Below are 26,267 nucleotides of genomic sequence, written 5' to 3'. Positions count from 1 at the left end.
TTGACCCTTTCTTCTGAACATATTATTTGGTATATATATTCATATATATGTTTCCATGCATATCATGTATCATAAGTCACAATCGGTTAAGCATCCGTTTGTAGTGAATTAAGCCTCTTTCAGGTCTGTAGCTCTGGCCAGATAGTGCCCCAAAACGCCAATTGTGGTTTCCGGTAATCGTCATTCTCAATAAAACTCCCTCCTTCGCGGAAAACGATGTTTTGAGGCTGTTTGGGATCATACTCTGGCCATTTTGGGAGATTCGGGTCTTGGAGTCCGTGGTTATTAGGATTGAGATCATGAACAAATGAAGCCCAGGATCGCGACATAAAGGACTGCAGCTTCGCATAGCTTCGGTAGGGCCCAATGAAGTTACTGTTGTTATTGGGGTTGTCAAACACATACACAATCTGCGATTGATGATTAGCGATGAGATGTGGAAATCGCCACATTTGGTAAGTACCTCGGAGAAGTGTGTCACATAGACCGGCGGGACAATCATGATAGAGGGCTCCCTCATATCCCAAGGTGCTTGGTCGAACCTATATGTATATATCGGTTTACGGCCTTGAGTGCTGTGCGAGTTTGCGTAAAATCTTCGCCCGGCGTGCATAAAATAGTCGCCGGCAATAGCAGCGCCACGCTTGTACTGGAATCCCTGGTCTGCGAATCGTTCAGGCCCTGTTCCGAATGGGCAGCCCCAGGTAGGATCATCTGGATATAACTCCATCACTGTTTCTACAGTTTTATTGTCAAGACCACTTCCAAGCGCTTGAATGTATTTAAATACATCCGCATCGGTATTCAAAGGATTTGCGCGGGGCCCTAAGAAAATAGCGGTGCCTTCATCAGTATTGGTACCCATAATGATGGAAACATCGGCGATTTCTCCTTTTTGGATAGACTGTGACGGCAGTTGTGAGATGAATTCGCCATCCATGATTGGAGTCTGGCGGAACCCAATACACGCGTTATGTAAAACGTCATATGGAACAGTTCGTAGGCAAGCCAAACTGTCGTTCGAGGTATTGCAGCCCACGGTTGTTGTAATGTTGTCGTACATGCCTTGATAGCTTCGCTTTAGTTGTTCGGGGGCGTTAACTATATGATTAGTTGAACTTTCTTTGGCCTATCTAAAGAAGTTCCAGGCTTACTTGGAGCTCCTAGTAAACTCGCACTCTCCATGATCGCTCCACGGAAAAGTCCATCATTATTGCCCTTGAAGCCAATGAGGTGATATCCTGTGCTTGAACCCCCCGACTTTCTCCCGCAATTGTAACCTGGCACAGGTAAATAGATGTTCACCTGTTGTGGGGGGTATTTACCTTTTCAGGATCGCCACCAAACCCCTTGATGTTCTCTTGGATCCATTTAAGGCCTCGTCTCTGGTCAAAGAGTCCAATATTGCCAACATTGGCATCTAAAACTTCTTTAGACGCCAGGAAGCCAAAACACATTGTCCGATAGTTAATGATAGCGCCCATGATGGGCTTATTCATCTCCACCGAGTTCTGGACGATATATGAGAGATTGTACTTGGGATCAGCAGATCCCCCAGCAATAAAACCTACATGGAATCAGCTTCGTTATATAATTAAAGGTCGGTAACATGGATATTTTACCTCCACCGTAGAACCAGACGAAGACGGGTAACTTGTCAAACGGATTGATGTTGGCTGGTCGGACAATGTCAATGGTCAAGCAGTCTTCTCCTAGAGTAAATCCGTCGATAAGACTACCACCAACAAGAGTAAGTGGAAATCCATTATAACCTGGACAAGAATCAGATCGGACTGTTGCATTTCGTACGCCGGACCAAGACTGGTTGTATGGCAGAGATCTTCGGAGACGGAGATCCCCGACAGGTGCTTGAGCATATGGAATGCCGTAAAATGCTTCTTGTTTAAAAGATGGAATGTTTAATCCTGAAAATGTTCTATTGACAGTATGAACTGTAGGTGAGGACACAGCAAAGACAGTGAGAGCATGCCATATGAGGCCGAGGAGGGAGAAGGCATTGAACAACATATTGTCAACTATTACCAGAAATGGGCTATCACTACTTGGCAAAGCCTCACGTTACAGAGTCTATAGAGTCTACCGAGACATTTTATACTAACAATTTGACTTATACGATCATTTCTGAAGCCATCATACCAACAGTACTCAGTGTGTTGATCTCCGCAGCGGAACAGCTTTCCCACGATGGTCTATTTCCCCGCATCTCCCCGTAACCTCACTTGCCGATGTTCCGGTAAGATGGCCTAGTAATTGTTCGTGGGGAGAACTATTTTAACTAATTAATAAAGCCGTTGTCTAGTCAAATTACAATTCGCCTATTTAACGAATTGGGTTTGCGTGAATCCTGTGGATGTGATGATTCAGGTGTCTTGGTTATGTGACCTCTTTAGCCAATGCCTATGTTAGTTAAGAGGGCCGCAGTACGGAGGTGATCCATCAAATCATTTCATGCTTGGAAGCCACTGTTTCTGTGAAATAAAAATGACAAATATGACTAGTGAGTTATCTAATAACATTATTCCGTCTGGTTTCGGCTTATCACCGACAGGATTGGTAAAGGTTATCGTAGCATCACGGGTGTATCACGAACTTGCTCTACAAACTTCACACCCTGGTTAGTCAACGTGCCCAACTACCTTCCTTTCGAACGTCAAAAGCCATTCTTATGGTACCCCAAAGATCTGACCCCAGCCGGCCCCAGCAAACCGACTAGAAAAGAGTGTCCAGCCAAGTAAGAGAGATTACAAGCCCACCAGCCCTCATTTAGTATAACCTCTTGAAACAGAGACATACAAAGCCGTCAAAGAACACTATAACAGATATACGAGTGTATAAGATAACTCATCTGGCTAAAGGACAATAAAATGTCAGACAATGAAATGTATGCAAATTGTCATTGGAAGTATAGATTTTCGTTTAATCGGTGAGAAACAACGAAATGTTGATAACCCAATAGTAAAATATTACAGCCACTGAAATCAAATGCAACGCCAAACTTTCTGCCCACAAGGCCAATCAGTGGCATCACTCTCTACCTTGCTTCTTAGTGCGAGGCCCTGGAGTAGCTACGATAACCTGCCGTTCCTATTTGGAGGGAACGGTTCCGATGAACTCGCAATAGTAACCGGCCGAGGTGGTCTGCGTAGGCCCAGCACTGCAGGTGGAGAACTGTTGGTAACAGTCACCCCAGAGCTGCCTGCCAGGCCCAAGCTGTATTGAAGGAGTATGGTCGTCACTTGAACAGGAGACCGTCCATCCATGCCAGCCGCCATTGCAGTAGTCTGAGTTTTCCGATGCGTCAATTGTACCGCAATTATTTGAGAGAATGACCCCAGTCGATGCGGAGCATTCCCAACCCTGGCCCACAAGGAAGCAGTTGGCCCGGGTTCCGATGGCAATCTCACCATTGGCGCATCTGATGTTTGCAGCGGATGCCAAAGCCGAGACGCTGATGAGCCAGAGGAGAATAGTTGGCATATACATAGCTGTGGGAGGATTTGGTCTGTTTTCCTTTAGTTAAAGGCGATGTGTCAGCGTGGCGTAGAAGCGTCACATGGTAGAAATAAAGATGTCTGGAATAACACGAACTTTGATGAGATATAATGAGTTAAATCTTAAATCTTGATCTGGCTTGCGTAATTGCAGTAAGAGCCAATTCTCAAGAGGTTGTCGCAGGCTTTATAGACTCTGAAAGTAACCACCCGACCTCGACATGGTTTATAACTTTAATAATAAACCCTGGAATTATTCCAAGCTGAGAACTTTTGTCAACTTGTCAACTTGGCGCCCGCTTTATTCGCCTTAATTCTCTCTTTTAGAGGTATTAACTTACGTGCTGCGTATTTTATATTGGGTAAACTTATGCTTGCTAGGATTGGGCTCATGGAGAGAGTTGTATTACTTACCAGAATCTACTTCAATATTTATAGGAAATATCCGTATGCAAAAATATTAGTCACAATCGAATAAGAAAAGCAGTTGACCAGCACAAGTAACCAATGAGTATCCTTTAGTTTCATAGAACTAGCAGTAGAATGATCTTCAAGAATTGCAAAGTAGGAATCTGCTATACAACAGTATTACTCTTGTAAGTTATAATTGTGTCGGGTAAAGAATGGCTAAGAATGATTGGTTGGTAAGAGAGCTAATAGACAAGGTTGCCATCAATCACAACTGCAGGTTTAAATATATGCACGGCATGTAGTTATAACGCCAAGAGTAGGGTGCTTATTCTCCGCTAGCTTATAAGCTTAGGCTTATATCTACTTGCCCTTTTTAAGTCAAGGAGATGAGAGCTTATCAATATAAGTACATTTTATGACTTCATATCGTGCCTGATAGCTATGGATCTACTATGATGACTGCTGGACTTATAACTGGGGCTAGCCTTGTTTTGTTGGGCTACATACGGGCCAGAATAAACTCTAAGTGTAACTTGGCAGTTTGTCAATATGATGAGACGAGTTGACAGGCTTGATGTTTATATTGGGTGGTAAGTAATTACGATGCATAGCTTAACGCAGCAGGAATGTGATGTTTATCCTACTATTCCTACACCTAAAGGGAGTCGCCGAGTCTTCTACCCACGTGTTAAATTATACACCCATTTTTCAAGTATCTGCTATTCTAGCAATACCTTCTCTAGTATCTGCTACTATATCTATATTTCTTTAATGCCTACTACTATATTTATATTTCTCTACTGGCTGTTATTATATCCATATTCTTATAGTAACCGCTACTATATCTAGAGTTTTGTAATAACTGCTACCATAGTTATTTATTCGGATACTGACTGAATAAGTGTTCCCCTCTCATTCATTACTTGCTTGATGATCTAGCTGATTGAGTGATGAGATTATAGGTAAACTGAAAGGAAGTTAATGCATTCATGAAGCCAAGTTCTAGTCTCTGGTTATATGTGGAATATCTTAGAACCGCGGCCTCTCTGAAAACTATTGCTACACAATTCCTTTTAGAACTAACTAATTAAATCCTTTTATTTATAGTTTTAGATATAATGAGGCCCATGATGCCGACATCATAGCGTTGAGGCTGTCATAGCAAATAGTATTTAGTATACTTACGGGAGCAACTGGATATATACATGTACATTCAACATCTTGAAGAGTAGAGGTTTTATTTATTAAATATCATAAGTACATAAATGGGTTCTTTACAATTATAAAACTCAAAAGGAAATTTAGCTCAGTGATCTATACTTTTGTGTAGAGAATGTCCATGTGGAGAACGGAATAGACTCAAAAGCGAATAGACACTTTCCAGCCAATGCGCCTGATTCTGGCCGCAAGCACAAAGGCTGTTCCCGCCATACAAAATACCCCAGAGAAGACCTTGAGACCAACCCAGTCACCCGCACCATCTAGTATTGCGCCGTTAATCGGATTTGTTGTCAAGCCACCAATCGCAATAGAAAACTGAACGATCCCTGAGCGGAACCCAAGTTCTCGCAGTGGCGCGATCTGTGCGACCATGGGTGTAATGAGCGACACATAAGCGCCGGAGAAAAAGCCGAACAGGACGGCGAATGCAATGAGCGACGGGTCACTTGAGTCGGGTAACCAAAGCGCTAATACCCAGATACCAGAGAGGAAACAAACGACAATGAAGACGTTGAAGCGGCCAATTCTGTCGCCCACAACTCCGGCGGAAAGACGCCCAAATAATGACCCGGCATTAAGTATAGGCAGCAGATATTGAACCAGATCGGCGTTCATGCCTGCGTTGAGAGCTTGAACGGGAAGATAGGTTATAGTAGCAAAGAAGCCGTAGCTGAAGCAGAAGAAGCCCCCAATGAGTAAAAGAAAGTCAATCTCAGTTAGAGGTTTAAAGAGTTCAACCCGCGTGACCTTGTGAGGATGTGGCGGAACATAAGCACGCACGGTCAGATTCGCCACTATCAGGAGGAAAAGCATCAGGAACGCAGAAATACGCATGGCCCATCCGAAGCCAAGTTCACGAATCAGGTGCGATATCATTATAGGGAAGATGATACCACCAATACTTGAGCCAGTAAAGAGGACACCAATGGCTGCGCCACGCCTGTGATTAAACCACCCGAGTGTAGCTGTTACAGCTGAATCCAGTCAGTATCAGTATTAAATTATGAACAAACACTATCCATGCAGAGCTGTTCATACCTGGTTGAAAAATGCCCGAAATACCGATGGCAGAGCAGACTCCTTGGGCAAGAAGTATCTGATAGTACTGAGTACCAAGACTCGCCATCATCACCCCGAAAATATGCATGATGCTGCCAATCAGGAGCAGCCATCGTGGGCCAAAATGGTCATATAGAGTGCCGACAAAAGGTCCCTGGATGGAATTAGTGTCTCGAGTATCTCCTACCGTTGGGGTATTAGAACTCACCAAACCCATGACAATGGCAATAAGAAGCGACGGAATCCATGAGATGGTGCTAGGAGAATAGTGGCTGAGCAAATCAGTCTGGTAGTACTCTTGGAAGACTCCGATGCCTGTCGACCGTCAGTAAGAATGGCTCTCTAAGAAACGTAACATATTCTTACTATTCAACCATCCAAAACTGCAGAACGAAACGCACCAAGCACCAAGCACGACGAGCCAAGCAGCAGTTCCGCCATCTGGGGCATCACCCTCTCGTGACTTTGGCTGTTTAGTCTCTGCAGTCTCCTGATCTTTTAAAACAGAGGGGACGCCAGATTTACTGTCGGAGTTGCCGATTTGATCCTTGTCGGTCATCTCGTTGCCTATAGCTTGACGGCTCTCGACTATTGCAGCTTGGCCTTGATCTGACATTTCTCACCAGACTCTTGTGCTTGTATACGCAATTATCGACAACAAATATGGACAAGTATGGTCCTTTCGGATAGATGAATGGAGTATATATTGAACGATATTTAATAGAAAGCCATGCTATGATAGATAGATACTTATACGCCATCAAAAGGTGGTCATGTCGCTTTGGTTAACATCAGGGGTTAAAACTCCAACTCGTCCGAAACACCGGTGACCAAAAGATGTGGTGGCCAGAATGCCCGGTATCTTTGTTAAGTGTGTTATCTCCGAGTTTATTACTTGAATTGACGAGTATCAACCGTGATTCGTTTACCTAGCCTCTCTGTTGAGCGCTGGTTTAAGACATCCGCCGAGACCATGACTCGACTCTACTCTGGCCGGGAGCGGGAGTAAAACGCGGGCACGGGAATAAAGGCGCCCGCGCCCGGTTCCTTGAGCTTACTAATGGATTGATACTCCGTATTTTCAATCCACTCGGCACGGCAGTAAAAGCGCAACTCGGCCCGTTCTGGCAACTGAACAACCTCATGCCCCGTGTTCACGTCTCTTAAAGATCCAGTGTATACTACTCGGACCTCCTTTCCCCGACTCACGATTCCCTTACTGCTAACTAAGATGAGCCCCGAATTAAGAGACATGGAGTTTATTTTCGACACAATCTCCGAGGCCGAGCCAGAACAAGAGTCTTCCGCCGCACACTCTCGGAGTGGCCGCCCACTGTCCCGGTCATGTTATGTATGTGTTGGCCCATTCTATAGCCCGTGAATTCTCCCATTTGCCACATCGCGGCTCGATCATGGAATTGTTCTGTCCCGAGGCTGTCGTATCTGACTCTCAAGGATAGACTTGCAATCGCAGAAAGATTCGATGCGACAAGCAAGAGCCATGTACTCCTTGCACGCAAGCCGGCAAGCCATGCGCCTACCCGCAACGGCGCATACGGCGTGCAAAACATACCATTATGGCAGATATGGCTTCTCGCATCTCAAGCCTAGAGAAATCTCTCGCCAAAGCCAACGGTAGGGATTCATCAGCTTTGGGGATAAGTGTTTCCAAAAACTCAAGCAGCTCGTCTTCAGCGCAACCAGTACGGCTTAGAGACGATGATGTACTTGTTGAAAAGGGATCTTCAAGCCAATACTTCAACGAAGTTATGCTATCCAGAGTGATAGAAGAGGTAAGACTGCATACGATGTTCAAGGACTATCGGACTTTCGTCCCTAATTGGCTTTCACAGGAGCGAGATATAGAATCCGTCCTTTCAACTTCGCACACAGGAACGCCACATCAGCCCGCTACCTCACCATTCAACCCTGCAGGAATACTCTCATCCGTGTCTCTCTTGCAGGAACCGCACACCTTTCATCCTACCCAGCCTTTGGCTGTGAGACTGTGGAACAACTACGTAGAAAATGTGGATGGCTATTCTGGGTTGATCAAACTTCTTCACCTTCCCACTGACAGAGTGAAGGTGTATTCAGTCATTCACGATCCAGCAAGCGCATCTTTTCATGATCTTGCTTTTTGCTTTGCCATTTACTTCGCATCTGCAGTCTCTTTCGAAGACGTTGAGGCCCGGTTATTCCTAGGTCAGGATAAGAATGAAGCTCTGAATACTTTTAAAACTGGCCTGGAACAAGCATTTGCGCATGGCGACTTTTTGGATCGCCCAACACTGACAGGACTTCTGGCTTTAGTTATATATCTGGTACCTATTATAACTCTTTCTGTTTTTCTGTTTCTCTACCTAATGGATGATGCGAGACTAACCCTTGCGTAGTCTGGTCTTCGCGTCCACAACCGCGGCAAGGGGATCTGGATTCTAAACGGTCTCACAATACGCATAGCCCAATCTCTAGGCCTACATCGAGATGGGCTACGACTAGGGCTTCCTCCTTTCCAGTCCGAAATGCGTCGTCGACTATGGTGGCACCTACTTAGCCGCGATAGCCGCTCAGGAGAAGATTATGGCCTCGAGAACACAAGTGGGCAGTTGTTGGGTTCAAATGTAAGCTTGCCGCTCAATGTTGACGATGCGGATCTCTCTCCAGATATGAAGGAGCTTCCCGAGTCCAAAAATAGCTGGACAGCCATGACATTCTCCCTCATAAACATCGAACTTGCAAAGTCCATCCACAAGCTAGCCGATATTGCCGCAACTTCGTCTCTTTCGTCCCCTCCGACCGAGGATACAAGAATAAAAGTCATTGACGATTTGAGTGCACGCATTGAGGGGTATTTGCAGAACTGCAATCCCGTGATACCACAACACCGCATGACGTTACTCTGCTCTCGATTCCTCGTCCGAAAACTCAACTTTACTACGAGACTGCAATGGTCATTTCTACGGCGCACTATGAAGAGTGACGAATTTGCAACAGAAGAGAATCTTGTGGAAGCGTTGGAGCTCTTGGAACCAAGATTATTTAATGATGATGGTTTACTAAAGCAATTCTCTTGGGCAAGGAGGGCTTATCCACAATATCACATCACCATGTACGTCTTATGGCATCTCTGTGTTAAACCCGAAGGCTCGAGCGTGGATAGAGCATGGAAGGCTTTGGATATCCACTTCTCCGAAGTACTTTGTGACAAGTCTACCATCGGGTTCGGATCCAAATCAGCAGTTCTCACCGCTCTCAGAGCCAAGGCTCTTTCAATAAGGGCGAAGCATCGAGGGACAACCCCGAGAGAAAATAGAGCAAGTACTGAAGGCAGCTCTGCTCTTAGCCTACGGGAGGACGCTTCGGAGAATAATGGCCTGCCTTCGTTCCTCTTTGGAAACATTGTGGGTGCTGACAGACTTGAGTTTGACATTGATAAAGGGGAATGGCTAGACTGGACAGTCTTAGCAAGGGGACCACAGCATGATAGTCCAGACGAATCTTTTCAGTGAATTAGTTCCTCAAGACGCATGTTGAATATATATACTAGTATATGGAGGTTATAGAGGTTATATTTATTATCAAGAGGTTCAGTAAAGCTGCAACAGCTAGGTCAGAGGAAGGCTACGCTTCGGCCTTTGGTATACTAATTTATACCAAATAATATCTTTACATATTAATCTTGTATTAATTATTCATGTTCATTTCTAGTGTTAACAGCACGACAAAGTTTTGGCTTATACCAGCTGGTATGGGACTGGTGTATGAGTATGCTGGACTTGGGCCAATTGTCGACGCGCATCTCATTCCAGCAATAGCCAGTTCTTTTAAGGCAACAGAACATGTTTGGAAGTGAAAATATTCTTTCTTTTTTTGGAACTTTGATGTCTTAATCACATATCCCCCCTTTTCGCCATCTTGCCCATGACGATATTGGAAACAACGCATCCAAAAATACAAATATTTGTCTATAGAGGAGTGTAAGATTAAATCAATCCTATCAGTGAAACTGATGAGCTGGTACTAGATCCTGTTTCAAGTACAGAATTATATGGGATAGGCTCTTAGTCATCTCGGAAAAGCTGCATTTTCTCTCTCTACATTATAAGAATTACCCTCTAATACACGATTTATATATGTAATATCTTTATGGCCACAATCGCCTTTCCTATATGTACATGGGAGCTATGAGGGATATTAAATCAACTACTCTCCGGTGTAAAGTAACAATATTTGCCGACCGGATGTTCTTGAGCATGATAGTTTTGACGCTTTATAGGAACATATCCTGTCATTTCTTCACACTTATTACATACTCTATTGCTTTCCACTTGTAACATGGTAAATGTCCTTGCATACCACTTGCGCGTATTTTAAATTTTAGGATGAATAATAGGAACTTTCACGTTGCCCGTACTCTTTCTCAAATCAGACTAAAACCTCGCCGTTTTAAACAATTGAAAGCAAAATCGAAATGTAGTAAATGCTGTATTCGATATATCTCACCGGTGACCTGTAAGTAACGTTGATCGCACGGGTGATGTCCATCCCTTGGACGAGTATAACAGAGCACTTTCCATCGTCCCATCTAGTAGATTGACCACCATAGATAGGGCAGGGTAATACACATGGTGGTTATCAACAGTCTCGTCAATAGTCACACAACATTGTCCTTTTTCCCCGATATAATCAGATGGCCTTGCTACCTATCAGCCAAAGCTAACACGTGGATGTTACTCAACGTGGAGCAACGTTGGATTGTGTGCTTAGTTTAATTGGTGGTGGGCTTATCCCTAGACTAGCTACGATTGAAAAACGGCGCTTAGGTGCATAGATCTTCGGGCAGTTTGGAATTAGATTACAGTCCGCGTGGAAAGTTCAGTCCAACACTCCCTTTATTTCAGATAGTATACATACCGTAAATCCTCCAAAAGAGATTCCTGGCCGGCGCCTTCGTATGCATAAACACATGTTCCTTATACTGGAGATAGGAAATAATGTTGGCGTATATATGCTTCATGATCCAACCCAGATCAACGCCGTAGCACACGCTTGAGTATAAGAGATCTAGCGTAGGCAGATTTACCAGTCATGGTGCACAGGAAGGATTCTTAGAGGACACAAATGAAATTCGAAGGACGCCTTGCCGACTGTGAAGATATAAAAAGAAGTTAACACGGTTAGCGACATAACTTGCCAAGTAAAGCGAAAAGGCAGGATTGATATTGGGTACCACAAGAGAGGAGGAGATATTGTCGATGTCCAATGAGGATAGAAGACGCCGTAATATGCCAAGGCTCTGAACCGTTGGTTTCAAAGCAGACTGGTGTAGCAGAGACACAGGATAGGCATTACTGATACAAAAGTCGTAGGTGATGAGCAGTTGGTTGGTCCCCAAGGCGTAGATATCGTCTAGTGGTTCTTGTGTCAGTCCCCAGAACAAGAATGTCTAGTGGATGCACCACAAACTGATTCAATCGCTGGGCAGGCTCCTAATTGCTATAAAAATAATGAACGGTGGTAAAGGGCATTTCGTCACCTGGCACCACATGTCGTTGGCTCAATGTCGTTCGTGTGACCACCCTTTGTCAACCCCATCATGTTGTTTGCTTAACTTTTCGTCAACCAACTAGCTCTCCTCCTTGTTCATACCCTCAACGTATTATGGAGTTTCAAGATCATCACAGAGACAAAAGTACGGTTGCTATTTCGACCAATCACTATTGATCCTCCCATTTGTCCTCCTTATACCCCTCTTTCAGTCGTAGTATCCTTAATACTCTTCTTTCACCTATTACTCAAATCTCTCTTTGAGTGCTCGTTAGGGTGGATTGGATACCTCGATACCCCACAAGGTACTACGTGTAATTATAGTTGTGTCACTACCTTTTCCCGAGGGTTTGAGCGCTTAGGGGTGTAACAAAGGAATTCAAATGAGGGGTTACGTGTGGCTATGTGTTCGAGTGCCTCTGTCAAGCTGCCTGCATCCACTTACTGTAACCGGGACCTGTTTGGGTCGGGCAACCTTGCCTTTCCCGGAATCATACCAGGGATTGCAAGGCCATCTGGACCGGGGCCGTTGTGGCTGCTGATGACGAGAGTCTGTTATATTCGTCGATAATCCGCTGACTTCAGGCGTTCTCGGTCCTTCTCTCTGCTTCAGCTTCACCTTTCCCTCTTTGGCCCCTAGTCTTTTTGCCTTCTGTTCTTCAAGATCTACATACATCGACTCGTAATGTCTGATCCGGATGTTTATGCTTACCTGTTTGCCATTGAAAGCAAGGGCAATGAAAACGCATTAAAAGCTATCACCCATGCCAAGAATAGGCTACGAAGCACAAGAAGTGGACAGGGCAAGATACAAATTCTGGAGAATTATGCCCGTCGACGCGGAGAATGGGAAACAGCTGGAGAGCCAGAGGGGCGCGATGTGTTTCTGGATGGCCCTCATATTAAGTTAAAATTTAGTGACGGGGCCAAGACAGCACACGGTGTGATAATAGGACGGTCCCCCGATTGTGATATTTTCTTACCCGGTGGAAATGATGTCAGCAAATACCACGCAGCTTTAACATTCAACGAGAACAACTACCTAGTCGTCAGAGAATTGGGCTCCACGGTGGGAACCAGAGTCGCCTACGGTGATGAGAAGGCGCGACCCGGCATCTCGACGGACTGGGTGGTTGGCGGTGTTGACTTTGTCAGGGACAAAATGCCAATGCTCAAGATTACTCGCAACTATCGCTTCAGACTCGTCGTGCCCTACCACGATATCAAATCGCGGCAATACATCGACAACGTTGCAAAGTTCCGCCAAGGGACAGGGAACATAGCAGACCTAGCCGAGTTGATCAAGGTCCGAAGCTACACAGCAACTGAGTTTCCCACTTCACTGGAGGCACGTACTCCATTCTTGAAATCTTCCGACCCGGCGTACTGGAGCAGAGTGCTGGGTAATGGTAGCTTTGGTATTGTGACACATATCTTCAATACCTGTACTGGAGAAGAGTACGCTCTGAAGGAACCAAAGAATACGTCCAAAACAGGATACAGACTGCAAGATTGGAAAAAGGAAGTTGATATCATTTCAAATATTCAGCATGTGAGTACGCAGCCCAGCTGGTGAACCAAATTGAACATCCAAGGGGAGTTTTGTGTCGGCCATTAACAAATTCAGGACCACATTGTGACGCTTTTGGAGGCCAAGTTTGACCCTTGGCCACAACTATTCTTTGAGTATGCAAATGGAGGCTCTCTTAGCTCCTATGATGCCACCTCAGATCTCGACGAGATACGATATATGAGACAGTTGCTGTCCGCTATGGCTGCAATGCACGAACGCTCTCCGCCGATAGTCCATCGAGATATCAAACCAGATAACATCCTGTGTTTCTTCTCTCCCGATGGCACCATGCGCGTTAAATTTGCGGACTTTGGCTTAGGCAAAAACACGGAGCAGCTCAAGACGTACTGTGGCTCGCCAGCCTACATGGCTCCCGAGATATACCACAAGCGAGACAGGGAAGACGAAAGCTTCTACACTACGGCCGTCGACGTCTGGTCTCTTGCTGTCGTTTTTTCTGAAAGGCAACACGGCTTCCCACAAAGCACCTCTTCGGATGGTGGGATCGCAACAGGCTGGCCCGAGGCTGTACTGGAGCACTACCGGGGAAAGTCTCGAGAAGGCAGTAAGATAATGCCATTTATCATGGACAATATGCTGCATATCGATCCGCATGCGCGAAAGACAGCATCGTACTGCGAACAGGCGGTTCAACTTCTGGGTAAACAATTTCAACACTGGAAATTGGACGGGTCGAAGACGTCTCAATCGGAGGACGCAGATTCGTGCGGCTCGTTAATCGCGGAACTCGGCTACCGGGGTTCTTCCAAAATCGACTCCATTGTTAATCCGTCCGACATCGACAGCGATGACGACGACAGTCAGACCATGTTCAAACTTTCATGCCCTCTACTGCCTCCACCCGATTTCCAAGCCCAAGTACCTGCTGACGAGCTTGTTGAGGCCATCGCAGAAAGAGAGCTCCGGTTCACCGAGCAAACCGACGTTATCATGCCCATAATCGAAGAAGAAGCTTACCAAGAGGGAGCAACACTCGATAGCCTAGCGCTTTTTACGCGTATCCGCCCCTTGCTCGACCTCTATCAGACAGTGGATGAGGACCAAGGCAGCAAGAATTCGGAGAAAGGGAGATCGCTCAAGAAGAGAAGGTTAGGTTGACTTTGAGTGAACGTCGCAGAGTAATGTGTGTGAAGAAGAAGAGGATTCAAGAGGCGAAGGCATATTGTTGACGAAACGCTTTTTCATCCAACAAAGCACAAGGACATTAATTTTGTGGCATTCAGGAGTACTATTGGTATACAGTTCTTGTACCACAAATATTCGGTTATTCACCGGGGAAATTTGATTTTTTTTCTAGAAATGTTTTCTTTTGTTGAGCCGTCACGCGGATGTGTGTAACCGCGCTCCTTGGTCACGTCCATTTCTCTATATGCTCCTGTTTACATATCTAGCTTTTCCCCTTTTTTATAGCGTACAGCACACTGAGTTCGCCAGCTTTGTCATCATTCTTTGCAGTGGAAGATACTGGTTTCATTTGTCAAATATCTGGGCGTTGATCTCATTTTGAAGCTAGCGAATATCTAATAGTGTAGTAGAAAGCAAATGCGTTACACGCCTATTATCTGGTAATAAGAGCAACTGGGTTAATGTAGTAGGCTTTTTGTTCTCCATGGAAAACCGATGGCCCAAGGCCAGATCCGATGGAAGCAAAGAACATGTTGTCCAGATGCCTCATGTAAGCTTCCAATGTATGCATACCTACATGTATTGTTACCCTGCTGCGAGAAGCAGTATCTGAGAATGTGCTGCTGGACTGGCACAAAGAAAAGGATAGAGTCAAAGAGGATTGAAAAAAATGTCACGAGGGCAAATACTAGATTTTCTTTGACCTTATCCCACAAAGAGAATAGATTTTTGTTTGTTAAAGTCTTGTTCGCCATACAGGACTAAACTGAAGCTTGACTGTTTCCTTACAGCTCTTGTATCGGACTGTGTAACGTCGGGTGTCTGCTTTTCACCCCTTGCCCCTAGTACACGCATGGTATTTAAAGTACAGAAGATCCCAACCATCTTCCCAGTTCTGCCCGTTACGCCAGCCATCTCACATTCTCCGACGCGCCGGGGCACAATGCCAGCCACATCGTCAGTTAGGGATGAAGCCCCTACATACACCGCAGAGGATTTACTCTCCCTTGATGATGACCAGTTCACAGAATTTTTGAAGCGCTGCGAACGCCCAGAGGGCGGATATGATATTTCAAGCGCGTCAGATCTCCACTTGATGGTAGAGTCCCGACGACAATTGCTTTTCGAAAGGTTGAGGTACGCAGACTTCTTTTGGGCCCCTGGGTTGTCTATATATGATCTTATCTTCTAATCTTGAGTAGAGCCGCCCTGCAACAGCTAGCGAAAGCAACTGAGCCTGCCCCTCTCGATATCGATGCGCTCACAAAACGCTTGGTCGACGTTGCTGAAGGCCCAAACACCCCTCGTAAATACACCCGACGGGGGTCGCGCGATAGGGACACCCCGTCCCCCTCGTCGTCTCTTGACAGACGCGTCTTGGCCAATGACAAAGAGATGGAGTTGCTGCGTCTTGAGGAGCTCCTTCAGCATGGTGGTAGGCCTGTGGCTCTCGACATTGCGTCGCTGACTGAGAGTGAGCGAAAGAAGCTCCCATGGTTGAGTGGCCCATGGTTCCGAGATCACGATTGGTCCAGCGATGAAGTGCCCACGATTTTTGCCATACAAGCCCATCGCTGGTGGGACTTCATTAAATGGCAGGTGGAAAATCGAAACATTGAGGATGGAGATTATGGATTCCCCCAGTACCTAGAGGCACAGAGGCGCCAAGGTTTGCGAGAATTCTATCCACAATCTGGTCCCGAGTATGACGAGTCAACCGCACGAATGTGGGAGATGGGTCATCAAAATTACTGCGAAATCCCCGGCGGAAGTTTTTCAGCCTACCAAGAAGCAGTCAAGAAACGTCTGGCATCTCACAACTTCACTCAGGAGTTTCGATTGGAAGACGACCCGCGTCAACAAGATGCCTGGACAACATGGGTTGAGTATCTCAACTTTGAATACTTTGAGACAGATAGGCTCGCTGCTTTGTTAATGATCTTGGAACAAGATTACATCGCTGCCTGGGATAAATTCTTGATTGCGGATTCGTCGACGTATGACGAATTTGGCAGACCATTAGCTCAACCAGAAGATAACTTTGGGGCCCTCCAACAGCGGATAGACATTTTTATCCGAGACACTGACCTGTATCGAAGCAAGGAGCGCTTTTTTCGCCACCAACGCGTCTTGACGCAATGGATCCTTGAGCAGTTGAGTTTAATCGAAGTTGAGACCGAGCAACAATGTACAGCTAAAGACTGTAGCCAAAGCAAGCCTCCGACCAGCAAGAAAAGAAAACAAACCGAGGAAGAGGAAGCTGAGGACGAAGAAACGGGACGCAGCCTCAAAAGATCGAAGCAACACAGTTTCTCGGGTCAAAACGCTGCTCAACAACCAGCTCGAGGAAGATCAAAGAATTCCATTAAAGCAACGGCATCTAGAAGGGGCGCACAAAAATCCCGTCTGCCTGGTCAACCAGCCAGCCCACAGACAAATACAACCTTGGACTCTCAGAAAAGCCAGTCCTTGAAACGGAAATCGTGCGCTGAGGTTCTACCACCGCCAATTCGGCGCCGATCACAACGGCTACAAGCACGGTTACAAAAACGTTTATAGACTAATTAATCGCCGTGCACGGGGATTGATAGCAGAGGTCGAGATATAATCTATTTGACTAGGGTAATAAGAGCTTTTTTTTTTGGGGGGGGGGTTCGAATTGACATGCTCCATTTCACGAAGCCAATCTAATTTTAGTGATGAACCTAGCCAAGTGTTTCAGCAGTGTGTGTCTCTCGCATGAATGCTAGGGCTTGAAAATATGATTAGTTGCTAAGCTGATATTAAGTACATGTACTGACTGTTATTTATGAGATACCTATAATAACTACATGTAACTGGGACACCTAAAGTTAGACTCTGTAGTATTAGTGCTAAGCCTAGATAAAGTAGGGAGGGCCTGGTAAATGGCGACAGGCGTACTTGATCCTAAGTTAATGAAGTTTACACGATACAAAACATTGTAAGACTATTTGCCTCCCTCTTGCTGATTACATACTGGCGTATGGTTGTTAGCTTACATTTATTCGTTGTGAATCCTCTACAAGAATTCTGAGACCAGATGGGCATTAAAAAGGAAAGAACTGGAGATAGATGCTGTAATACTGGAAAGAGACAGTATTTGTATATATAGCACCATACTTAGTTCTGAGTATCTAAACAACATCAATATGCTAGTACCATTGTCACTGGCATATCTCCTCTACTACCTTGATGGGTTTGAGTACATACCTACATGTACTGAGGCACACATTTTGAGATCCTGCCCCGCACTAGCTGTTCCAGGTTTCTATAAAAAGAAAGGCGAAGCGCCTACGGAGTACCTACTTGGCCTACAATTACACATCAACAAGTCCATTATTACCCGAATGAAATTGCACTGCACGTATAAGCCCCGGGCTGCTAGAAATGGCGACAGTTCTGCCGATGGAAGCATTTTTAGCTTGACATTACAAACAATAAGTACAGTACACTATGCAACTCTGTGTCCAAGCTTCTCGGCCTGCCTATGTAACTACCAGAAAGAGATGGAACTAAAGATGGCCTCGGCCGAGCATTATGCGGCAGAGGGGCATATTGATTGATTGGGCTGACAGACACGAGAAAGAGACAAAGGCAGTGGCACGAGAAGCAGACCTCCAGGCATACCCCTGTAAATATAGGAAGAGAGTTCTGAGGGCCAGCCACCCAATTCGATGATTAGAGGCGCTAGGTGGGTTGTGGAGCAGACCGACCCCTTAAAACCCAACTCCGAGTATTAGAATCAGAGAATCGGGAGACTAACTACCTACCCCTCCTCTTCATCAACACCGAATTATACTGCTATTCGTACTACTGGCATCATCTTAAACTTGACATATCTGACCCCAAACATGTCATCACAACACTCGAATTTTCAGTCCGAATGCCTAGACCAAGCCGCCTCTCTCTTTTTGACTCGTCTCCCAAGGGAGATCCGTGACCTTATCTACCAGCAGTACCTTGCTGTCGACGCCATTACAGATGGAGTCGAAACGAACCAGCCCGAACGCCTGTTTCTCAATGAGGACCAACCTTACAAAGGCGACTGCATACCGCTTGAAGCCAGCTGCCAGAAAATATTGTCGGAAATGCGATCGGTGAGGCGGCCGCGGGAGGTGGCCATGACCTTCTACTCGCCTTGGAACTTCCGACTCCAACTCGCAGTCAAAGGCCGTCTTGACTGGGCTCGCGTCCAGAAGATTCTTCTTCAACTCCGCAAGGAAGATAGGTTCGATCTCAGAGGCGCAGAGTTCACTAAGAAAGCCCTTTTGCGGACGAGAGAGCTGAAGTTCTTGCATATTGACTGCTCCTCATTCAACGACGTCTCCCGAGCAATTGAACCCAATATAATCATCTCTAGCGCGGATTCCATGTTCCAGGACAGCGAAGATGAATTGGGCGAGGAACTCTTTGGCAAATCACAATGGATAGAGAGCTTGCTCGCTGATTGTGGCAGGCAGCTGGAAAAGCTGGAAATGGTGGTACTGAGAGGCAAAGGCTGCTATCCAACGTTCTGGCCGAAGCAGGTCAGGCAATTTGTCAATGACAATGTCGAGGTGATAGAACTAGACTAGATATGTGTGCACATTGGCGGGGACGCGGCACAGGACCTTTTTCAGCTCCATAATCATCTCAATCAAGAAGAGTTTGGCTTTCGGCGCGCACCACCAGTCGCCCGCCCATCATAGCAGACCAAAATATTATAAGCACTGATTTATTTCTTCCAAGGTAGTAAATCAGGTTTTTTTATGTCTACCCTTAGGAAGGTTATATTTATAATCAAGAGGGTCGGTAAAGCTACAATAGCTACAAGACTTACGTCGACATCCACCTAGACATTAGTATGGAGGCGATTGCCGTCGACCTCTAACCACCTCCAAGTCTAATAAAAGTATTCATCGTTCATGGCTTCAAATGCAATGAAAAGCGAACAAAGGTTGCCATCCTAGTTGGAAACAATGAAATTACTAGCTATTGCAATGGACTTGCCTATGCATCTGCAAAATGTATGAGTTTTGTTGCAGCTAATAGGGATTGATCGCAGATTATTAGCTGTTCCATGTCGGGTGTCTTAAAATCCCAACGGTTCGTCACACAACATACTACCAAATCCAGGTACATGTAGTGGATAACGCAGGGCGCTGTAAAGCTACATGTATTTTCCTTGGGGCTAATGTCTCCCTCTTTTTGCATCTTATGACTCCATAATCAGGTTTACAGAATTCTGTTGTCTATAGTTGACCAACTTAATCAACCCCACGCTAAGACGTTTGTCGCTCTCTTTTAGTTGAACATTGAAGAAAACGGTAGCGTCTGCATCTACGGGTAAGTTTCTTTTCTTCATGGGCCGCTAAAAAATGCTCACGATGGACACCAAAGATGGCAATGGCAAATTATCTATATGCAATAGGGTCTAAAATTCAAGTAACAACAGTAACTTGGTTACAATATTAGGACAGAATTTTCGTAAGAGTTCATATGGAAGCCCACAATTATGCTTCTCACATATATTTTGATACTCGTCGCGTGAAGCTTCCGTTGGATTATATGCGGTAATGTATATTTAAATATCGAATAATAAATTCACAGCACCCACTGTCACCAGGGTGCTTACAACATACCACCAAGCGATGCGCCAGCCCAGCCTGTGATACACACCACAGTGGCCAGCAGGTGGAAGGCCAGCTGAGGGCCCAAGACTCTCGGGCTTTTCTAAGGGCACCATGAGTAGCTGGTGTCTGTCCCTTAGAGTCCATACTCTTTATGGAAAGTATAATTCATGCTCTTGTATAACACAGGTAGACTATTCATATGGATAGCAGGCTTCAATTACCTCTTCATTTACAGAGTCTATTGTTGAAAAGCATTCACGCACCAGCACCATCGGATCACGATGATTAATATTAAGAATCTTGATACAATCGTATCATTAGACTAGCATTTATTCGTTAGGTGATGGCCTGTTATAATATTACAGACTGTTAAAGCTCGATTTTCAATCATCGCAAGACTTTTCCTCGTTACTCCTCCCTTTTGTCGATCAACAATAATGTCCAAGATGCGTTACCGTAATTAGCCCACAATCCTTGATTGATTGACATGCTGTGCGACGTAATGGCTTACTCTCACCGTAAATCAGTCGGCGACCATACGGCAGTGGCTGGGAGGGCTGAACCGCTAGACCTCGATCCAGAACCCGGAGCATGCGAGGGCGGCTATTCCCATTTGCTGCTCACTTGAGGAGAAAAATAACAAGCACAACAAAACTGATGAAAGGTGTCGGATGGTCCTAGTACTTCTGATAGCTCATATTGACCTGTTACTTTTTTGTTCCAGGTGGCAGGGCTGAGCTGAGCTGTCTCATTCAATCGGGAAAAAAGAAGCGAAGGCTGTATCGTGGGGAGCTGTTTCGGCAGTCCTAGAACGTATTGTCCAAGTGTCGCATGTTGATAACAATGGTAGTGACTGGCTGTCAAAGTATACAGTACGTAATGCCAAACAGAACAGCACATCTTCTCTGTTGATAGCTGATACACTCTTCATGTTGTGAACTCTTGTGTAATTACCTAGGTGACGTCAGTTCTGCAGGGGGGGTTTCAGCTTCGAAAACAGCTTTCAGCTGTTCTGAGGCAATAGAAAGACTAAACGGCACGTGTCAAGACTCAGGTTCAAACCTTCACAGGTCGAAATATGTTTTGCTTGTAGACACCTCTTTGCTTCTCAAAACTTTCGCCATGGCTGAAGTATAATACAACCCTAAATAAAGCCCGACTTGGACATACCTATTTCCATAAAGGACGAGAGGCTTCATACCAATAAGTGGCTGAGCATTATGGGCCTCCCCATAACGCTTGTCTTCGCCCTGCAGAAGGATTTCTGACATGCCGTCAATATATTGCCAATAGATTGTCTCACACATCATCTCAGCCATTGTCAAGTTTCTCAGCCAGTAGGCTCGCTGCATTGAAATATTGGTTACCTAGCAGGAGCATTGACCACTCATCCTTTTACGCCTCCAAGCGGGGGGTAAAAAAACCGAGACTGAGAAGATTTCAAACACCTAGACGATAAATTATACACCGTTTCTTTAAGTATTTGCTACTATATTTATATATTTATAGTAACTACTACTATATCTATATATCTTTAGTAACTGCTATTATATTTCTACGTTTATAGTAACTGCTACTGTATTTATCTATTTATAATAACTGTTATTATAGTTAGCTGGTAAAGCTCTAATGCTGGCTGAATATATGTAGTCAAACGCATTACTTGATGAGCTGTTTGGGTGCTGATATTTCTAAATGGATGCACTTATTCATTTTGCGGTCTCGCTTTTTCTGACCTCCGCTTGGCCTCGTCATGTAAGTGGCAAATAGCCTTGTCTCGCTTTCCCCGAGCCATAAATTAGTCTCCACTCCCGTAAGGCTGTGGTTCAACGCAAATGCCAACATTCCAATCTAAAGTTTATGATCAAATTCATAAATTAATACAATAATTCTACCACTTCAACTTCTTTTATGCCAAAAAGTGAAGAATAATGAAATATCCAGGGTTCAAGAAACCAGTGAAGGACAAACAATATTATTGGTGCCCGCTGGGGTTTCTGAATGTATAAAATTTAATACATGGATAGACGAATATGAAGGATTGCTTATGAAGGATTCACCGCAAGGCAAGGCAGTACACCGAATGACAACATAGGTAACACAAAAACACATATAAGAGGGTGTGAAGAGCCAGTCTCTAGCGCAAACATTCCTCCTCTTCACTCATCTCATCTGTATTCCAAGAAAACACTTCCATCATCTGTATTACACCATGAATCCCGATCCTGCTTTTCAGGGCAGCCAGCTCAGGCCAGGAACCGCAGCCTATGACCAGGCAAACGATATATACGCCACGTCTACCTATGGAAAAGAGCGTAACATGAACCCCGGAGAGATTCTACAGCCTACATGTGTAGAAGACATCCAAGGTGTTGTTAGATATGCCAACAAAGTTGGTAAACCAATCGCCATCAGGACTGGTGGTCATCAGTACAGCGGTGCTTCTTCAACTGGACCCAATGGCATTCAGTTGGACTTGGAACTTACGTTCCGAGACCCAACGAAGGACCTTGTATTGATCCGCGATACTGAAAACGACAAGGTCTATATCAAAGCAAGCGTTAGCTGGGCTCTAGCTGAGGTTTATGACTTCCTCCTCGCGAATGGCGTTTTTATGCCTACGGGCCAATGCGCCACGGTCCACCTCGGAGGCCATGTCCAGACAGGTGGCTACGGTATGCTAGCTAGATCCTTTGGGCTTCTTGGAGATTACATCCGTGAGCTCGAAATCGTGGACCACAATGGCGAACTGGTCACGGTGACCAAGGAGACGCAGCCTGACTTGTTCTTTGGTCTCCTCGGTGGCAGCCCAGGCAACATCGGAGTCTTGACTCATTTCAAAGTCGAAGTCCAAGACGACAAAAAGTACCAAGGCTCCAAGGGACTCTGGATGGCGTTCCACTACCGCCAAGACACCTTGAAGGAGCTCCTTGACCTCTTGGTGGAGAAAGCCGAAGACCCAAACTTCCCGCGCAGCTACGACTTCACCGTCAATGTCGTCAGTAGAGAGTCGAATCTTTTGGATCTGTTCCCCGGCTCAGAAGACGAACTCAAGGAGACACTGCCAAACAACATTCACGATGGCAAGAAGAATATAGCCAATGTGTTCAAGTTTAAGTTTGCTGTCATTGTCGTCTATTGCCAGTGGGTAAATCTAGGGACCGATGAATTCTCTCCAGATCTCTTCAATCGCATCAAGCACGCCACTCACGATCTTTTCAAATTCTACAAAGAGACCCCTGAGGGTACCCCAATGTCCTACATTACATCCATGTGGCTCTTCAGAAGCCGTCGAGAGTTCCCCTACCCTTACATCAAACGCACCAACACGACTAACTCGACCACGCTCTCTAAGACTGGTTGGTCCGACTGGTTCTCTGGGCGTATCGACGAGATTCTCTCCGTCAAGGGCAATGGTCTGTGGGTCTCGTCTCAGTTGCAAGTTTATGGCGGAACAGGCTCCATGTTCAGGAACAACGCAAACAACGGCACTGCTTATGGCTGGAGAGATTCCACTGTTAGCGGAACCTGGGATGTCTTTCATCAGGATAATTACGAGGGGGCTAAGAAATGGCAGGATGAAAACGACAAGGGAGCGGCTACTCACTTTAGTAAAGATGATCGCCGCGTTCTTTGGGGCTCGTATGGTGACTGGGTTATGAAGAATGTCTGGCAGCATTATTACGAGCCAGCAACCTATGAGAAACTGCGGGAGATCAGGAAGAAGGCTGATCCCCATGGCCTCTGGAGCCCAAATCCTTTTTGCGTCGAAGCAGCGCAATAAAAGCTATGTTAAGTTTTGTATCTACGTATTTGTCAATTGAACCATCTATTATATATACCTTTTTTAAGGTGAACTTGGGCTCAAGTATATGATCAAACTTGGAGTTTCGAGGTCTACTTCTGGATAATTTATTTATAAGAAGGTCAGCGTCCTCTCTCAGCCGCTTTGAAACAGCTTTACCAAAGTAATTTTCGTCTACAGCTCCAGCAAGCCTCCAATATGAAGCTGTTTCTACAAACCATCTGTTTTGGGGTTAGCTATTGAACATCTCGCTATGCTACCCGTAAAGTTGTCAATCAGCTCTTCTTTCGTGCCTCCTCCATGCGCGCAAGCTCCCCGTCTATCCTCTTAAACTCCAGCTCTGCCAGAAGGGGGGTTCTAAGAACTCGTATCAGTCATATGTCCGCATAGAAGCAACTTACATTAATTAACAGAGGAATGGCCTTAGATTTAGACCCGGCTAGCATTTGATCATTAGGATTCCCATTAGACAGTGGTACTACTTACCGAAGCGGTTGTCGTCAGGTGAATAATCATTGCTAGACTGGATTAGCTTTTACCAATATCAGTGGGAGAAAAGTCAAAGTCGTACTAGTGTACTATTTTTTTAAAAGAAGAAAACGAAAGAGTTAGCGCATTTAAGAATAAAGCTCATAGACCTGCATTTGGAAAAGCATAAGGGTGGTAAACACGTTCAGGACCCTGAGCGGTTCACCATGGAGCTCATGTGCACTTACAAAATGGAAACTCCCACCAATTTCGTCCTGGGCGGGTTTCCATTGACTTGCAACTACCCACCTGTAGCTGAAGAAAAGAATGATTCCTGTATTAAACATCTTTGAAGAATAAGCAATTAACTATGGTTTATTACATTAGGTTTATTAACCCTGTAGTCAATCTGTACATGTATTCGACTGTGTTTCTCATGTCGGCGTGTTTCAGTAGTCAGAAAAGCCACACATCATAGAAAGAGCTGATACAAGCTATCTCAGCTATTTCAGATACCGTTCGCATTCTATACGATTTGGGTTTGCATATTGCTGCACTACTAATCCACTTACATCGCAATCTAATACAGCTGACAACCCAAGTGATTGTGGCTATCATCTAATATCCTCAATAGTACTTACTTATTCCTGATTGAAAAATTATTTTTGCTCTGGATGTGATCCCAAAGCAGCTGAAAGAATAAGTACTGCCCATTGAAATGTATTGTTGCCACATTGACGTATTTCTGATCAACCTCATCTGAAATAGGCACTGGGCGTTCTCAGCTACAAATGCCACGCAGGCTGGCGTGGAAGATAAATAGGTATGCTGCCATGTGATGTTCATCTATTTAGCAGCCATCGGATTTTCAGAAATCTTACTGTTAAATTTTAATTGATATCATTTCCTTCCACCTTCAAACATAACCGACATCGTGGAGTTTAACCTCGGCAACTGGTGCGGCATTCCAGTAGAGCTCAAGATGGCACCCTCTGCTCAACCTACCAGGGCTGGCAAGCCCTCCAACAGAAATCGGGATAAATTCTTCGAAGTGTTGAAGAACAACGTCACTGAAAGCGTCAGGAAGACTATACCAGCAGATCCTGAAATGGAGAATATCCCCCCAAATATCGCCGCAATGTTACGACCTGAGGGGAGTGCTCTGCTTGATGTGCCACAATCCAAGTACACCTGCATAACGGAGAAAAAGCTTCCAATCAAGCCGAGCCAGAAGTCTGACCCCTTTTCTCTTTGGATCGGATATGATGGTGACATTCCGCGCTGGAAGAAGGGTCAGGTAGTCCAATTTGCGGCCCTCGTGGAAGATTACCCAACTCTAGACCAGGCCACGTTCGCCGCCTACAAACTCAACTTAGCCGCCAGGGAATGGAACGATCTTAATATAGGAGCTACCTTCCAGTGGTTTACTAATATAGAGGATGCATGGTTCGTACTCACCTATGGTGGCGACGGAGGAGGTACCCTAGCCGAAGCTTTCTTCCCCAACGACAAGGACCTCATCGCACTCTTTGTATATAAACTGGCTTTTGACGAAAAATATCTCCCATACCAGAGCAATATATTTCTTCACGAGCTTGGACATGTTTTGGGACTGCGCCATGAATTCGCTGCCCGGGAGGGTGGTGGCGTCAAGTTTGGACCAGCTAATCAAAATTCTGTGATGAACTACCGTTTCCCGCCTACGATTCAGGAATCAGATACCGTGAGCGCTGCCGCGTTTTATAATCTCAAGGGCCCATACAAAGGCTTGGATATTATTGACTGGTATCCTGATAACTAAAAGGGGGAGAATGAAAAAAAAAAAAAAGGGGGGGGGGGGGGGGGGGGGGAAAAACAATTAAATTAATTTTTTTTTTTAAATTAAATTT

General features: G+C 45.2%; 8 protein-coding genes across 8 annotated transcripts; 6 read left to right on the top strand and 2 right to left on the bottom strand.

Annotated features, from left to right (window-relative positions):
* Positions 1-119: 119 nt before the first annotated feature.
* On the bottom strand, positions 120-1,877 carry Triagg1_9247 (uncharacterized protein; the record flags this gene model as incomplete). Its single annotated transcript, XM_062904184.1, has 6 exons — positions 120-410; positions 464-1,101; positions 1,155-1,260; positions 1,326-1,567; positions 1,623-1,772; positions 1,817-1,877. The coding sequence occupies 6 exons, from the start codon at positions 1,875-1,877 to the stop codon at positions 120-122; spliced, it is 1,488 nt and encodes a 495-aa protein (XP_062751856.1).
* Positions 1,878-5,282: 3,405 nt separating this feature from the next.
* Triagg1_9246 (uncharacterized protein) lies at positions 5,283-6,819 on the bottom strand (the record flags this gene model as incomplete). Its single annotated transcript, XM_062904182.1, has 4 exons — positions 5,283-6,118; positions 6,183-6,357; positions 6,412-6,518; positions 6,570-6,819. 4 exons carry the CDS (start codon positions 6,817-6,819, stop codon positions 5,283-5,285), a joined length of 1,368 nt encoding a protein of 455 aa, XP_062751855.1.
* Positions 6,820-7,780: 961 nt separating this feature from the next.
* On the top strand, positions 7,781-9,715 carry Triagg1_9245 (transcriptional regulator family: Fungal Specific TF; the record flags this gene model as incomplete). Its single annotated transcript, XM_062904181.1, has 3 exons — positions 7,781-7,996; positions 8,057-8,527; positions 8,600-9,715. The coding sequence occupies 3 exons, from the start codon at positions 7,781-7,783 to the stop codon at positions 9,713-9,715; spliced, it is 1,803 nt and encodes a 600-aa protein (XP_062751854.1).
* Positions 9,716-12,438: 2,723 nt separating this feature from the next.
* On the top strand, positions 12,439-14,445 carry Triagg1_9244 (uncharacterized protein; the record flags this gene model as incomplete). The annotated part of the gene is made up of 2 exons (XM_062904180.1): positions 12,439-13,305; positions 13,381-14,445. The coding sequence occupies 2 exons, from the start codon at positions 12,439-12,441 to the stop codon at positions 14,443-14,445; spliced, it is 1,932 nt and encodes a 643-aa protein (XP_062751853.1).
* Positions 14,446-15,325: 880 nt separating this feature from the next.
* On the top strand, positions 15,326-17,031 carry Triagg1_9243 (uncharacterized protein; the record flags this gene model as incomplete). Its single annotated transcript, XM_062904179.1, has 2 exons — positions 15,326-15,609; positions 15,675-17,031. 2 exons carry the CDS (start codon positions 15,326-15,328, stop codon positions 17,029-17,031), a joined length of 1,641 nt encoding a protein of 546 aa, XP_062751852.1.
* A 1,313-nt stretch (positions 17,032-18,344) lies between these two features.
* On the top strand, positions 18,345-19,067 carry Triagg1_9242 (uncharacterized protein; the record flags this gene model as incomplete). The annotated part of the gene is made up of 1 exon (XM_062904178.1): positions 18,345-19,067. The coding sequence occupies one exon, from the start codon at positions 18,345-18,347 to the stop codon at positions 19,065-19,067; it is 723 nt and encodes a 240-aa protein (XP_062751851.1).
* Positions 19,068-22,317: 3,250 nt separating this feature from the next.
* On the top strand, positions 22,318-23,889 carry Triagg1_9241 (CAZyme family AA7; the record flags this gene model as incomplete). The annotated part of the gene is made up of 1 exon (XM_062904177.1): positions 22,318-23,889. One exon carries the CDS (start codon positions 22,318-22,320, stop codon positions 23,887-23,889), a length of 1,572 nt encoding a protein of 523 aa, XP_062751850.1.
* Positions 23,890-25,360: 1,471 nt separating this feature from the next.
* Positions 25,361-26,179, top strand: Triagg1_9240 (uncharacterized protein; the record flags this gene model as incomplete). The annotated part of the gene is made up of 1 exon (XM_062904176.1): positions 25,361-26,179. One exon carries the CDS (start codon positions 25,361-25,363, stop codon positions 26,177-26,179), a length of 819 nt encoding a protein of 272 aa, XP_062751849.1.
* Positions 26,180-26,267: the final 88 nt, after the last annotated feature.

This window comes from Trichoderma aggressivum (genome assembly GCF_033847375.1).
Source record: "Trichoderma aggressivum f. europaeum strain CBS 100526 chromosome Unknown scaffold_050, whole genome shotgun sequence".
Lineage (NCBI taxonomy): Eukaryota > Fungi > Ascomycota > Sordariomycetes > Hypocreales > Hypocreaceae > Trichoderma > Trichoderma aggressivum.
This window is presented reverse-complemented; position numbering and strand designations above follow the sequence as displayed.